The sequence below is a fragment of the Drosophila subobscura genome, chromosome E, assembly GCF_008121235.1.
Source record: "Drosophila subobscura isolate 14011-0131.10 chromosome E, UCBerk_Dsub_1.0, whole genome shotgun sequence".
NCBI classification, from domain to species: Eukaryota; Metazoa; Arthropoda; class Insecta; order Diptera; family Drosophilidae; genus Drosophila; species Drosophila subobscura.
Genome location: NC_048531.1, coordinates 5,314,688 through 5,330,274, shown reverse-complemented (window position 1 = coordinate 5,330,274; position 15,587 = coordinate 5,314,688). Strand labels below are relative to the sequence as shown.

The 15,587-nt window shown below is 44.7% G+C and overlaps 3 protein-coding genes across 3 annotated transcripts in view; 2 read left to right on the top strand and 1 right to left on the bottom strand.

The window, feature by feature from the left end:
* The window catches only part of LOC117889768 (exostosin-1), a gene marked incomplete at its 5' end in the record, with an annotated part of 63,532 nt that overhangs the window by 39,083 nt on the left and 8,862 nt on the right, over positions 1 to 15,587 (bottom strand). The gene's annotated exons all lie outside the window — the stretch shown is intronic.
* On the top strand, positions 2,092 to 4,441 carry LOC117889769 (sex-determining region Y protein). The gene is made up of 3 exons (XM_034794231.1): positions 2,092 to 2,275; positions 2,353 to 2,429; positions 2,688 to 4,441. The coding sequence occupies exons 1-3, from the start codon at positions 2,261 to 2,263 to the stop codon at positions 4,246 to 4,248; spliced, it is 1,653 nt and encodes a 550-aa protein (XP_034650122.1). The 5' UTR covers positions 2,092 to 2,260; the 3' UTR covers positions 4,249 to 4,441.
* LOC117889770 (L-galactose dehydrogenase-like) lies at positions 7,678 to 8,905 on the top strand. The gene is made up of 2 exons (XM_034794232.1): positions 7,678 to 8,663; positions 8,753 to 8,905. Exons 1-2 carry the CDS (start codon positions 7,702 to 7,704, stop codon positions 8,817 to 8,819), a joined length of 1,029 nt encoding a protein of 342 aa, XP_034650123.1. The 5' UTR covers positions 7,678 to 7,701; the 3' UTR covers positions 8,820 to 8,905.

Here is a 15,587-nt window from a genome sequence, read left to right as displayed (position 1 = left end):
GACTTACAGGCAAATTTCATGCTCATACAATTTGCAGTCGGCTCTCAGCCTTATGCTTGACTAACAGTTACAGGGGATGCCACAACAGGAGTGGGTGACAGGCATGCCTCTGCCTTAGTCCCGCTGCCAGTTCGGTGTGTGTGTGTGTGTGTTCATTGTTGTTTGAGGCTTGTTTGGCTTTATTGTGTTTATATTTGGCTTACGGCATCACAATTTGCTACCATTTGCTCTCCCCACTGCGCAAGCGATAGGCTGGGTTACTTTGCTCCTAGCCAGCAATAATACAAATATGTATGTATGGATGTATTTCTCCATAGAAGTGCAGCTATACATATGTACACACGCGTCAGGGGCCATGGGGCAGAGAGTGTGTTTCTGCTGCTGCTGCTTCGATTACACATAATCCATTTACACAAATGGCATTTTAAATACATTATTGACTGAAGCTCTTCGCTCCACAAACGCCGCTCTTTTGCGTATGCGTAATGTGCAGGGCAACCAAAGAACTGCTCTGCAAACACCACAATCTAGCTGACATTACCACCCCCAAGCCCAACCCAGGGCCTGTGTTCCATTGTGTTTCCCATTTAGCAGTTGTTTAATTAGTGCACAAAATGCAATTACTGCAATAATCTTATGGGGGTCCAGGAACCTTGTGTAAATATGGAAATCTGTGCACTCATCGTTTGCCATTCAACCTTCACAAAGTTGGTACTCAATGTCTTAATTAACTAAAATCCACACACACAAAAATACATAAATATATTGAGAGATTAGCTGTCAAATGCATGCGTATGAAAAGTCTTCTTTTAATGCGTTAACTCCATGTACTCGACAATAAATGCACCTAAGTAAGCAGATACATAAATACTTATGAATGCATTCGCATTTTATGTGCACAGGTAAAACCAGAATCCATTCAATCTATAATCGAATTAATTGCAATTAAATGCATATTCGTGTGATATTTAATTGAAATAAATTCCATTATGAAAGTCTGCAACTGAATATGAAATAAAATCTCATTTAACCCTTTACCGAAAGCTATTTTAATGGAGAGACAGAGACAGCAATATGCACATTGGCACATAAAATCAGATTTCCTCTTCAGTGGGACAACAATTCTCAATTTCTATAAAGCATTCCATATACACACAACTTCGTTGAAATCTCTCGAAACTATGTGAAAGCTTTTGCAATTTTAATGCGAGGATACTCCTATACATATGTACATATTCGAGTGGCAGCAACACTGGACAAAAACTGCATTTTATGTAAGGTATTTATTAACAACATGATGATGATGATGTGGCACACACACGCTACAAAGTCATTTACTTAACGGAAAAGTGTTAGCACGTTCCCATCGCCAGTCGGCGTTGGCCAGCGGCCATTCAATTGATGAAAATGAATATGAAAATTGGCCTGAAAATAGATAGACCATAGCCGTATGGCGCTTGTGGCATGTGGCATGTGAGGCAATGCTCATTAATAAATTGTTAAGCAATAATTAAACATATGATGCGTGGTGCCTGGCATAAAAAACACTTTAAGAAATACTTCCAACATATTATTGGGGTGGGGAAAACAACGTCTGCAGCATGCAGCTGCAAAAAGAAGACGAAATCAAGCGCGTCAAGAAACGGCATACGGAAATCAAAACAGAGAGAGAGAGAGGTAGGGGTAGGGGTAGAGCGAGAGAGAGAGAGAGAGAGAGATGTTGCTGGTGTGAAACAATGTAAAGGAAGGAAAAAAGAAGGTAAATAACGTATACATAGACAAGACGGACAAGATAAACCACAAGCTCCGAGAGCTCAGAGAGTAGAGACCTGAAAAACTAATGGAACTAATTGCACGACGAAAGGCGGCCAGCTGGAGCTTGTAAAATGGCATAGTGATGGGGAGTGGAGGGGTGGCACTCTGTTGAGGAGCGGGAGAGATCCATTGTGTTCCCCCCACAGCCACTTTTTAAACGAAACGAAGCAATGCCAAGCTCAAAGCCAAAGACAGAGTTAAAGCCAAAACCAAAGCCAAAGCCAAAGCCTAGTCAAAGACCAGCTCTGATAATTGGAGCAGCCTGCCACATGCCACATTCCACACAACACAGCAACAAGCAAGTGGCAAGTATATAAAAGCAAGTGCTTGGCGCGCTTGCGCCTGCAGTTACAATTTGCGCACAAACCCGACCAGACGCCAAGCTCCCGGCAAAAGACAAATTAAATATCGTCTGGAATTTACATACAATAAAGTCAGCTGCAACATGAGGAAGCATTGCGTAAGTCACAGACAGCGGAAGGAAGTAGGTGACAATGGAAACTTTTCACTTCAATCTGCATTCCCCCCGTCCATTAGATCTATTGGATTTGGCTGGTGCTGCTGCTGCGGTTGATCTTCGTGAGGGCCGAACAACAGCAGGCGGATGAGCACAGGTGAGTGGGAAAAGGATCCTCGCACAGAGGATCAGTGGTAAAGAGGAATTCGCCAAAATATCTACGATAAATTAAGCATTTAAAGAGACCGAATGATGATCGGTAGAGTGGAAATTTCATGCATTCACTCCATCAAATGGAATCACTTTCAAAGCGAACTTCTCCCACAATTACAGTTTAATTATTGAATAATTATTGTTTATAAGAGACTTTCCCTTTTGTTTCGCGGAGCCTTGACTTTCACTTTCATCCGCACAGAATCCAGCGCCGCTTCATGTGGCAAGACATGAACAACTCTGTGATGGGCAGCGTCCTGGGGCGAATGTTTAGCGGTGCCAGGGCCATGAAGTCCATGTTCACGGACCTCCTGCCGAGCACCGCAGTGTCGGTGGTGCACACAAAGAAGAATCCAACGACAATCGATATGCGGCCCACGGAGATGACGCGCGTGAAGTACATCATCCGGAATCCGCACACAAACAAACCCATGAAGATCATCAAGATGCGGCCGTCGGCCAAGAAGGTGGTGAAGCTGCGTCGACCACTGCCCAAGCCAGGCGTGATCACGGAGTCGACAACGTATTCCCTCAACTATGATCATCGCATACGACAGTTGGAGAAGGAGCAGGAGCTTATCGCCGAGGGCAGGGCGCCGCATAGCAGCGACGAGGCTCTCATGGACAAGTACTTCCGGAAGAAGCCCAAGGGCGGTGGGGACAGTAGTGGCAGCAACGAAATTGTCACCGGCAAGACAATGCACTACCAGAGCTGGAAGCCCGTCTACAAGTCCGGGGAGCAGCCCAGCTCCTTTGTAACCCTGCGGCCACAAGCCCTCACCCAGCTGCACACGGACATATCCAGCAGCGGCGGTTCAGCGGGACATCATGAGCGCGATCATGAGCGCGATCATGAGCGCGATCATGAGCACGACCATGAGCGCGATCATGAGCACGACCATGAGCTGCTGCCCAAGCCAGAGAAGCTGGTGGGTTCGAGCAGCTACGAGTATGGCCGTGGGGATGAGGATGAGACTGAGAACGAGTTGGCCAAGCAGATGGGCCACCGTTACGAGGTCACCGAGCACACGGGCGAGGCGAGCGGCGAGTTTGAGGCTGTGGCATCGATGGAGAGCGGCTTTGTGCCCAGCAAGGGATATCGCAGTCAACCGCAACAGCAGCAGTCGGAGCGGCAGTCAGGGCAGCATTCACCGAGGCCCAGGATCCGTGGCAGCTCCACCACTAGCACCACAACCAGCACCACCGAAGCCCCCAATTATCCACCCTCGTTCCTGAAGAAGTACCGCGAACGCGAAGCTACCACCACGAGGCGACCCCGCAAGCACCAGCACAGGCAGGAGCTGATCCACATTCACGAGGAGGATGAGCTGACCACCACGAGTCAGCCACCTGCGCCCTCCTTCTCGATGAGCAGCATGCGTGCCCGTCTCCAGGAGCAGCAGCGTCGCAGCAAGCCACAGCAGCACCACCAGCAGGAGCATCACCACCATCAGCAACAGCAACAGCAGCACCACCAGCAGCAGCTGGAGGAGGAGGCAGAGGAGGAGTACGAAGCGGCTCTGGTGAAGGCCATGCATGGGGAGAAGTGGCCGGCGGAGGTGCATCAGAGTGGCTTTCAGCTGAGCAGCCCCATCGGTCCCAGTGCGGTGGCCTTCGAGCAGCCGGTGCACGGAGAAGCAGCATCATCGGTGGCCAAGTATCCGCATCCCAAGGAGCACAAGCGGCCGCCGCGTGCCAACATCCGAGAGCGGGGATCTGTGAAGTTTGGCGACAAGCCCAGCTACGAGGACGACGAGGTGTGATCAGAGAGGGAGAAAGGGAAATGGATATTAACCAAAACCAAAGAGCCAAAGCTGCAGTTAAGCTAGAGGACGGGGGAGGTTAACCAACAGTTAACCAACAGTTAACCAACAGTTAGGCTAAAAGTTAACCAACAATTAAGTTTAATTGGCTAATCTCACAACCAAGTTGGCGTTTGCCCAGTAAAAGCGAAGTGGAAGAAACAATTTAACAACAATTTCCCATTTGATTTCTGCTTTCAGTTGGGTCTCCCAGATGGGATTGTGGGCATGGGCATGGTGGTGCACCTCGAGTCAAAGTCAATGCACTCCTTGCACGCAAGACTCAACTGCCGCAACGGACATAACTTTGGGAAATATTTCCCCTTTTAATTAATGCCAACTTGCGTTTTTCATTGCCTTTTATAGCACGAGGGCGATGCATTTAATCCATGCGTGTGAATGCATGCAAAATCACTGAAGAAAGCACTTCCCCAGGCCAAAGATCTGTTAGATCTTAGAGTTTATTGGAGCTAGTGGCAGCTAAAGTGGGCATAAATACATCTAAGAGTTGCCTAAAAATACATAAACCCCTTTGTTGACTTCATACCCTATAATCAAGAAAAAGATTAATAATTTATAGCACAATTGGACTATTTTTTATAGAAGCCAGCGACTTTTTGAGTATGGAAATGGAAAAGAAAGCAATGAATATTTAATGCTGTATGTCCACTCCCATTTAGACGCTTATTTATTTCCGGTAAACGTTCTATAAACCACAAAATAGGGAGGGTAAGTATCTATCATTCAGGAGTGTATGTATTTGTGTGTCTGTTGGCAGCTGCTACTATCGCATTCCTCTTAACGGCTTGCATTTGACAACTAATTTAAAAAGTTTACTTGGGCAGCCTTGAGGCTGACCCCGCGGGGTGAAATCGAGTACGTTGACTACAAAGTAGGTTAAACCTGCTATAAATTCCAGCTGCAGGCCGAACAAAAGCCATAAGACACACACAGTAAGCGGTCCCTTGAGAAGAGAAGAGTGGAGGGAGAGAGAGCGAGAGCGAGAGCGGGAGAGAGAGAGACAGGGAGGGAGGGCAAGGCACAAACAAAGAAAAGCGCATTTCCACTTTGAGTGCGGTTTTTAATCAACTAAAGCAGCGGCAACAACAAAACTGAAACTGAATTAAACAAAAAACAAAAACAAGAACTTGGGGCAAAAAAAGTCCAGAGAGAGAATCAGAGAAAGGAAAAAAATACAAGCGAAACAGCAAGGGGGGGCAGTAGGAGCAGTAGGAGAAGAAGAAGGGGCATAGAGAAACGCGATAAACTTTAAATGAAACGACATGTCGGCTTAAGAGGGACAATCGCCTGGCAACGGCAAAGGGGGAGTGCCTCGGGTATGCATGCGGTTGGAGCAGAGAGACAGAGATAGCCTACAGATTGCTACTGCAGATAATACACGAAAGATAAGAGAATATTCTACTCGCATATTGTGCAATGTGCAATAGCCAAGGGGACGACAGCGAAACGAAAAAACAAAAGAGGACGCGAAAGGAATGCATGACCGAATCTACGGTTATTTTTTGTGTTAGGTGCAATTGAGTTGGATACTTCCAATTAGCTTTATAAGAACCTTGATTGGACGATCTATTTTATAAACTTTTTCACTGAGATTTGTAATTGTATGGCACAGGAAATCTGTTTGTGCAGAAATAGAGAGACTGCAATTCCTATGCTTTATCTCGTCAAGGTTGTTCGATTTTGCATGAATGATCACGTCGCTCAGGTTCGAAGCGAACTTGCATCGAACATTTTGGTTCGAGCTTGCTGTTGATCAAGCACGCCGTATTCTGATTCATACTGTTCGGTTGTGACCAGAAACGGTCTTACGAATCGGAATTTTGTTACAAAATGATCCACATAAATTTAATTTAAAACTTAAAATATTTAACCCCAATCGCTCAGCTAGTTTCTCTCATAACGCCATGAGAGTTCGGAAAATTTAAACGGAAATATTAGATGAAAAATCTTTATAACATTTAAATTTTCTGCCAAGATGAAGTTAACTCAATAACAAATTTTGGGTAACAGCTAAAAGTTATCCAGTATGAGCGCTGCTTCCCATTTCTCAAGGACATTATTGGGGGGACATGTCCGGAGTTGGCTTCTATTCTTTTACCTCCTTCACTTTTTGTGATTCTCTAGTTGGGGGCCGATTTCGACCTGTGCCCACGGGCAGGATACCCCGCAAGCCCTCTCACCTGCACCTCCATCTTCCACCTCCACTGCACCTGCACCTCACATCTTCCATCCATTCTGTCGCCGTGCCACGTCGCACCGTCGAGTGCACCAAATACAAATTAGAATTTAAATGAACAATGCAACCAGAACGGAAGTTTCCATGGGTCTGAGTGGATTTTTGTGGGTGCGGATGTGTGGGTGATGCCACCACCCAAGCTCACACCCAAACGTGTAGGCGACATTAGGGGCGACATTGCAGGTTGCACGTAGAGCGGAGCGCGTGGTGCCCAAAAGCAGCCACAAAAATAACAACAACAACTGCTGGCAATGGCCATAATGTCATGCAGTTTTCGCGCACTTTTTGCTTCTGCTTTTTCGCCCCCCTCCATTTTCTCCATCTCTTCGGTCCTCTTCGTTCTTACATAGCGCTGCGCTTTTTCGGTTTATTTGAAGAGGAAAAACTTTGGAGATTTCTGCAACGAACTTGTCGTCAAACTGGGTCGCCCTCGACTCAACGTCGAAATGTCAAAAGGATAAACGCAATTTGCACTGGGACCCCATCCAATAAGAGCCCCACCATTTGCGATTGAAAACGCGAACTAATTATTGAGAGAATGCGGAAAGTGGCTCTGATTTTATGACGACACAGAACTGAAAAGAGACCAACAAATTTTGTTAACCGAAATACAACTTTCTGTGACAGGGCCACCGCATCGATTGCGCAGGACCACAATAGAGAGGCAATCCTTTAAATCGTGTACACTGTAAACTGTCGGGTCAATTAAGTATTGAAAAAAGCATTTAAATTATTGCACGATTCAGCCAACCATTGGGCCAGCCCATTTATTCGTTCACACATTCGTTCAATTATTCATTCATTAATTCTGCTGGCCAGAGGCCCACCTACATAATGTCCGACCCTGAAGCTGTCAGAGTAAAATGTATTAAAGCGAAATTCTTTTAATTAAAAGACACCGAGGAATTGCCTACACTGGAGCCGAGGCACTAAATACTCTTACAGAGAAAGAGCACAAACAATTTTAAGAGAACCACTGCCTATGATGCTGACAAAAGGTTTGCCTGCACTGCAATCACAGAGATAAAAGTAAACTCACTCACATTTCTTATCGCTACTAGAACCAGGTGGGTTCCACCTATGAGAGAGTGGCCTATAAAAACCCGCGCTGTTCTATGGAACGCTACCATTGCCACTAAAACATTCACTAACTAAAGATGTCGGGAGAACTGCCAGCCACCTTTGTCAAAGGCTTCCACAATGAGGAGCTGGTGCGACGCATGGAGTACCGGGAGCTGGGCAACACTGGTCTGCGCGTATCAAAGGTTGCATTGGGCGGAGCCACACTCTCCGGCCTCCTATACAACAACTTTGATCGGGAGGAGGGCATACGGACAGTGCAGGAGGCAATCAAGTCGGGCATCAACTACATTGACACGGCCCCGGTGTACGGCAATTCGGAAAAGCTGCTCGGCGAGGCTCTGAAGGGTGTGCCGAGGGAGGCCTATTACTTGGCCACTAAGGTGGCCCGCTACGAGTTTGATCCCCAGCGAATGTTCGACTACACGGCGGCCAGGGCCAGGGAGAGTGTGAAGGAGAGCCTGCAACGCCTGGGCCTCGACCGGGTGGACATCCTTCAGGTGCACGATGTGGACGCCGCCCCCAGCCTGGACATTGTTCTCAACGAAACCATTCCCGTGCTAGAGGAGTATGTGAAGGAGGGCAAAGCTCGGTTTATTGGCATCACCGGCTACGACTCGGCTGTGCTGCAGGAGTGCGCCGAGCGGGGCAAGGGTCGCATCCAGGTGATCCTCAACTATGCCCGCTACACGCTGCTCGACAACACACTGCAGCGCCACATGAAGGCCTTCCGGGAGCTCAATGTGGGCGTCGTCTGTGCCTCTGCCCATGCCCTGGGCCTGCTCTCTAATTCGGGACCCTATTCCTGGCATCCGGCCAGTCCAGAGCTCCTCGCTCTGGCCCGACGTGCCGCCGACATTTGCAAGGAGCGGAACGTGGAGCTGGGAAAGCTGGCCATGTACCACACCATGCAACTTGAGGGGGCAGGCACCTTCCTCACCGGCATGCCCAATCGCCAGCAGCTACAGACGAATCTGAATGCTTTCTTTGATGGCCTCACGCCGCACGAACAGAGCGTCTTGCAGTATCTGAAGGAAAAGTGAGCAATCAAAACCCAACCCATAGTCCTATCTACACAGTATTATTTTTCAACATGCATTTTCTCTCTTTTTTTTCTTGTTTCTCAAGTGTTTTCACCAAGTCCCATAGATGGGGCTCCATTCTGTCCACGGTCAATAGGCTAGAGAAGTTGTAAATAATCTCTGGACGGATTAACCATGCCCTGAAGACGGATACGGAAACGGTTTTCAATTTGTAACATTTATACATACAAATATATGTACTTGTGTATTACATACTAATTTTGAAAAGTAATAAAAGTTGTCCTTATTGAAGCAAATACCTCGAATTTTGTTCTATTTATACGATATTTATGCACCTTGGTTTGCCCAAACAGTCTGGAATTAAATGCAAGCGGCTAAATTGAATGTTCAATTGGATTGTTTTTGTTTGCACACAGAGAGATACAGAGGTAGAGAGAGAGATAAGAGAGTTTACTGCTTATGGCAGGGCCTACAAACATACAAACAAATATGTAAAGTCAAGTAAGGGAAGGTCTCTCAGTAGCTCTCCTTAAACAATTAAAAACCCAGCAGAGCCAAATACGGAATTTCTCTAACGAGTTCCACCGAGGCAAAAAAATTAAATGTCATACAAAAAATGTCCGCTGTTAGTTGCTAATGCCTGGAAAACGATAATTTGTAAATCCTTTTTTTTACCATTTACCAGCGATAACCGATCAGTGCGTGTAAATATGTACGGATTCTCTCTCTCTCTTCCATTTTCACACTGTTAGATAAAGCTTTTCCGACAGATAAGCGCTCGATCGCGCTCTCTTAGCACAGAACAGACTGAACAGCAAAGCTCTCTATTATCTATTGAAATTAATAATCTCTTATCTCTATCGGATTTGGAGCATACGAGGATGTACGTACGTACGCGAATTTCAACACAGCAGAAAATACATGTGGTAGATTCAAGGCGAATCGAAACTTCTAGAATTGCTTTTCTTCCACTATCTTTCTATATTTTCTTCCTTATCTCACTCCTAGTTCACGCCTCGTGTGGCTGATCAAGTGTAAAAACCATGGTACCGCCGCACAAGAGCAGGGTATAATGACAGGTGAGAAATGGACAGCAAAAGAGGGCTGTGGGGTAATTGGGAGGGTTGACTGGGCTGTGTCCTGACTGTGTCTGTGGGAGAGAGCCGGCGTGGCACACGGAAATCGTGTCCGAATTGTATTAATTATGAATATTGACAATTGCGATGAAGCCAATTTGGCTGGGTATCTGAACCACGCTCCTTTCTCATATTTTAGCCGTGCATTGAACTCGCAATCAACCAAAACGCCACTGAACGAGTAGGATTCATTTGGCATGGAAAACATTTTGTTTGCTTAATAAAACCCGCACACACACACACACACACGCACACACCGGATGGGGGAGTCGATAGCAGCTCGGCTCTGGTCTACGTTTAGCGTCAGGTTTACTCCAAGTGCGAAATGTTCCCGCCTCGCTAAAAAATTAAATATTCAAATATAGCTGCTGCCACAGCACTGAGCGCTGGGAGAGGGGCAAAAGAGTGAGTAGAGTGTGAAGAGGGGTGAGTGTGAAGGCGAAAGGACAAGGGACAGATGAGGGTAGAAGAGAGCTACCAGGAGCAGTCGTTTAGTGTTGGGGGTGGGCTGAGCGCACTCGAACTAAAGAGGGACACAAACGGCACTGCGCTCCTGTGGATGCTACACACAAGCAGAAGCAAACTCACACACACACACACCAGCACACATCACGCATTCATATTCATGTGGAACAGGCGACAAAAGGCGTCGCATTCGAAGCCGCTTGGCGTACTATAGGTAATGGGAGACTGTCAGAACTAAAACTTAATATGAAGAGGCAGCAGAACACTTTATTGAATGAAGAATGATCTCCATTTGGATCTCTAATAAAAGAAAAACTTTTAACACAAAAAACCTTTTCTGTTTTATAGATTATTCCGAATAAAAGCCAAAGGAAATCAAAGATCTAGCAACGAATCAGCCATAAATAATTGCAAGTGAGTGCCTTAAAAGAGTTCATGGTGAAGATCAATACGTTAGAGTGGAAACCCTCAACGACGTCTTTGTCGCCTGGCCGCCATTTGCTTGGAGCTTCTGTTTTATGTAGAGCTCTCTGGCAGAAACTAGCGCAGTCGAAGGCCCAGCGGGCGAGTCCCAACAGAATGGATTCTGGGAGCTGGTCTAGGGAGGTGTTTTTAGAGAGAAATTTATGAGTATGAGTGGGTTGATGGAAGGAGTGCCCGCACCTCTCTCTCTCTCTCTCTCTCTCTCTCCTTTCGCTGTCTCTGTGTGTGTGCGCCGACTGTTGAAGTGTAATCAGCGGCACGGCGGCAATTACTGCAGACATATGTGTGAATAGAGGGGCGTCCCTAGTCCTGCCACCCAAAAAACCTTCACTCCCATTCTCCATACAGCCTAAGCCCAGAATGAGGCATAAAAGTTAGGCCTCGTGCAACGTGGAGCACAATTTGCCGTGCGGCTGTGAGCGGATTTAGCACAAACTACTAAATGCAGCCGCAAAACTCAGAGGAGGAACACATCAGTGAATTCTCCTTCCTGCCAGTAGGGGTTGCCAGGGGACCCCAGCTGCTGCTGCTGCTCCCTCGTATCCGCATTATAATTTTAATGAATATTACATTTAAGGCCATGAATTGAATTTCTTGTTGTTTCAGCCTGCAGCAACTGGGGCACACGAATCGATTGCAGCTCTGGCCAGCGCTTATTACACGATTGATTGGGGAATTCGGTGTGCATTTAGTTGTAAACTCGCAACGGAAATCATCTGCCAGGAGCGAGCTACTTCTGCCATATGGCCAAACACAGCACTTGGATCTCCCCACTGTCAGGAATTGTTCAGGTTGAAGCTATTGAGGGAGTAATACGAGTAGATATACCATGTATATGCTTTTTATCGAGTCAAATTTTGTTTATTTCATCCTGGAAATTCTATAGAGAAAATTCTTCAAATCCTTCAAATTGGAAATTTTCCTTCGTTAGCGATTTTCCGGGTCATATTGACGGTGGGTAAAAACACAAACAGAAGCTGGGAATTTTCCAGCGCAATGGAAGGAAGGTTGGGAGTGCTTGGTGGGTGGAAAAGCATTCAATTTTTTATTAAATAACTTCATGCTTGGCATCCCATCCCATCCGCTCCGCGTGTGGCTCCCTTCAGCCATGGACTCCTCCCTGCCACTCTCTTCCTGCATCCAGCAAGGACTCCTTCTGTCGCTCCTCGATGGCTCTGTCAATAGCAGGCAGCAGGAGCAGCAGCAGCAGCAGCAGCATCGGGTCGGTTCGGTTCAAGTGGGTTAAGGTGGCATGGCGGAGTGGGTTAAAGTGGGGAAATGGGGAGTTTTATTGACGTTCTCGATGCCAGAGATGCGCCAAATCGCACATTATGCGTTATAGCGGGTGGGGGGGCTGCGAGGAGTTAGTTCTGGTCCTGGCCTTATGCCTGCACTGATCATTAATCTTTGCAAGCTGCCAACCAAAGTGTTCCGACTTTTTTTCGGACTTCGATTTCCGTTCGTTGCACGTGTGTGCCTGTGCATCTGTGTGTGTGTGTGGATGAGAGAGAGAGAGAGAGAGAGAGAGAGAGTGTCTGTGTGTGTGTGTGTGCATTAAATGGCGGATGAAGTCCATTAGAAAACTATTGAAGCACATTTTTGTCGATGGCAGCCAAGCAGAGCGACGGCCACAGCCCAACTGCACATCCTGTGCGGCAGGATGTGGCAACTGCTATCCCTGATTCACATACCATTCACCCACCATACTGCCGCATCATCCTTGAGATTTAAAGAATCGAAAGCAAAGTCTTTACAATCAAACAAAATACAGTCACACACACACAGGCTAATCAAATCGTTTTTCCATCAACCAATCCACTTTAATATTTAAAATGTAGTTTATTGTTCGAATTTCCATAGATTTATTTTCATGATAAAAACTCCTTTAGAATTATACCAGCTGGTTATTTCAAAAACGTACTCTTTATATTGTATTTAAGCTAATTAACGGTGAAATACACCGTTTCTTTGGACCAATATTCATATTCCCTTTGATTCTTTTTTTTTGGCATCCTTCAAATAAAATTTCATATTTAATTAGCTGTAAAATAGAGCCAAACAGTAAGTGCCTCTGCACCGAAAAAGGGAAAAGACAAACAGAAATGAAATAAAATATATATACGTAGATAGAAATAAAGTAGGAAAAAGGTTGGGTTGTGGGGGTGCTCCTACTCGACCGCAAATAAAGTTCTTTGAGCATTAGGCCAAATATCAAATACTACACTCCTCGGACGAAAGAAACCAAATAAAATTTTATTTTATGAAAGGGGAAAAAAAGCATAGCACAACTCCATGGGGATTTTTTTTGTAATACCCAGTGACTGTCGAGTTGTCGAGTGCAAATGATTTGGCAGAGCATGCAATACAAGCGAGCACAATACGATCCCGTTAGCTGTTGCGATCGAACAACTCTGCCCCTGCACTCAAAATAACGTTTGTTGTTGTTTTTGTTGCTGTTCTTGCTGGGAGAGCTAAAGTTGCTGAGCGAGCTTTGGAGCTTTGGAGAGAGTGCGTAAGCCGCGTGAGCCGCGAAGCTCCTGGATGAAACGATGATCAAGAGAAAAGACAATTACTGCGCTTACGTTCGAGTACATGCACAAATTTGATGTACTTCATTTTCTTGAAGTAAAATATTTAATAATATTTTTGTCAGGTTAGTAAGGTTTTCTCTGCCGTACAGCGGGTATCTTAAAGTCCGTAAGTTTTCCTATGTATTCTTCCTTATATTTACTTCCCTTTTGGCCTTTTATTTTTATGCCTGGTTTGTTGGTATTTCGCTTAATTATCCACATGAAAAGTCCCACAAATTCCATAAAAAATGAGCCACGTAAAGGCAAGAGCGAGAAGGGCAAACCCCAAAATGGGAATCACATTAACAGTAAAATAAAGGCAGAAATGTGTTAGAAATGCGCCAGAGAGTGGGTGTGGTGGTGGTGGTCCAGAGCAGTGAGAGAAAAGAGTTAAAATGAAGCCAACTTTCAAGTGATGAAAGCAGGAGTGAGAAGTGGAATAAATAGTAAGCGGAGAAATACAGAAGACAGAAAGAAGAGTGAGTTTGATAGTGAAGCGCATTCCAGTCGAAAAGTTCGCATTTTTAAGGGTTTAATAGCAAAAGTTTAATGGTTTCTTCGCATCAGAATGAAAAAGCGGATGGAAAATAAAATCGGATCAACTTTTTTGAAAATTAACTAAATTCATACATCTAAACAACTGTAATTCCAATTTAGTATGCAGTAAAAATATCCAAAGTTAGCAAATAAAATGGATGGGGTAATAAGCTTTATAATGTTAATTATAGATGAAATGGTGCAAGTTTTGATGAAACATTAATTTTGAAAAGGCATAGTTAAAGTTTATTGAAATTAAAATATTCAATTGAAGCCGTGAATTTTTTAAGGACTCTTTACATATTTTAAAACGGCTAATACCCCTTGAACACTGTCCTTTCACTCAGCATCAATTTTTCCATTAACCAGAGTGCCTATGGAGTAAATTAATTTTGGTCGTTAAGGGAAATGAACCTCTCAATACCCACTCGAACTCCAAAGCTGACCACAAAAGATTCAGCCAGAGCCTTCAAATGCGGTTCAAATAACCCCCAACAAAAAAAGGATTTTCGACCGTATATGTATTATTCGTTTTTCCCTTCTATTGACAGGAGTCGTATTTGTTTTCGCAATTTTTTCCCGCTTGCTTTTTCGATTATTTTTGCCTTTTCTTTCATTCGTTTTCCGATTATTTAAAGAGGGGCCAACACAACAAAAAAACACGAATGGCAAATGGCGAAAAAATGTAATTAAATCAAAAATATATATGTATAATGTATACGTTGTACATATGGACGAATAAGTGTGAAGGATGATGGCTTTTTTATTCGATTATGTCCACATAAATATGTGCACCAGTGTGTCCATGTTTTCGCTTGTGTTTTTATCCACTTCTGTTAAAAGGATTTACACTGAAAGTAGCAACAGAAAGTGCGAAACGTATTAACCCAAAATCGAATGTCAAATGGCTTTCATACGGAGAATAACAATATTCTTTATTAATCCAATCAAGAACTATAAAGTCTGCCGTTTTATATTATTATAATTGATGTCAGATCAAAGTAATCGAATCATAATCGAATTAATTTGTTAATTCTATATACCAAAATGTGTCGTCTGACTGTATGAAATTCTCAAAAATAAAAATAAAACGATAGATAAAATACATTTCGCTCGGAAAGGGTATCCCAATCCTTGCGCTACCTTCTCTTAGTGTTTTCCTTCTTGCTTTAATTTCTCGCTTTTGGCAGCTGGTTTTATGTGGGTTTTTCTTGACGCTTTTCCCGGAGAGGAAGACAAATGTTTTGGGAGTAGCGAAAAAAAACGGAATGAAAAAAAGGAGCTCTCGCGGAAAGTGGATTCAATTAAAAAACGCTTTTCAAATATTCATTACGACTGCTGCGCGTTCAAGGGTTTGCGGCTGGGGGGTACGGACATGTTAGTTAATTAGCGCCTGGAAGTATGCTGCGGTTTTTTCCCTACGGAAAGTACCATGCCACTGTTTTTCGCGCCACCCTCCCTCCGCACAGGAAAGGCATAATAATAATCATATCAGAAGAAAAACAACTTGCAACATTCCCCAACACCACCAACACATGTTTTATGTGCAAAAGTTTTAGCTCTCAAAAAAGAGAAAGCATGAAAATGTGTCTGCAGCTTCTGCGACTCTGACTGTGCGGGAGTGCGGGATGTGGGCCTGTGGTAGTGTCTGTTTCTGTGGCCTCTGTTTATAAATGTATACACGATGTGTGTGTGGCATGATGAAGTGTCATGAAATTTAATCAATTTA

What these genes read in the sequence shown, in the direction of transcription:
- LOC117889769 (XM_034794231.1), top strand. An exon ending in CAGCAGGCGGATGAGCACAG is followed by an intron (nt 2,430 to 2,687) that starts GTGAGTGGGAAA and finishes TCATCCGCACAG; the next exon opens with AATCCAGCGCCGCTTCATGT.
- LOC117889770 (XM_034794232.1), top strand. Translation starts at nt 7,702, where the DNA reads ATGTCGGGAGAACTGCCAGCCACCTTTGTCAAAGGCTTCCACAATGAG. An exon ending in TTGCAGTATCTGAAGGAAAA is followed by an intron (nt 8,664 to 8,752) that starts GTGAGCAATCAA and finishes TTGTTTCTCAAG; the next exon opens with TGTTTTCACCAAGTCCCATA.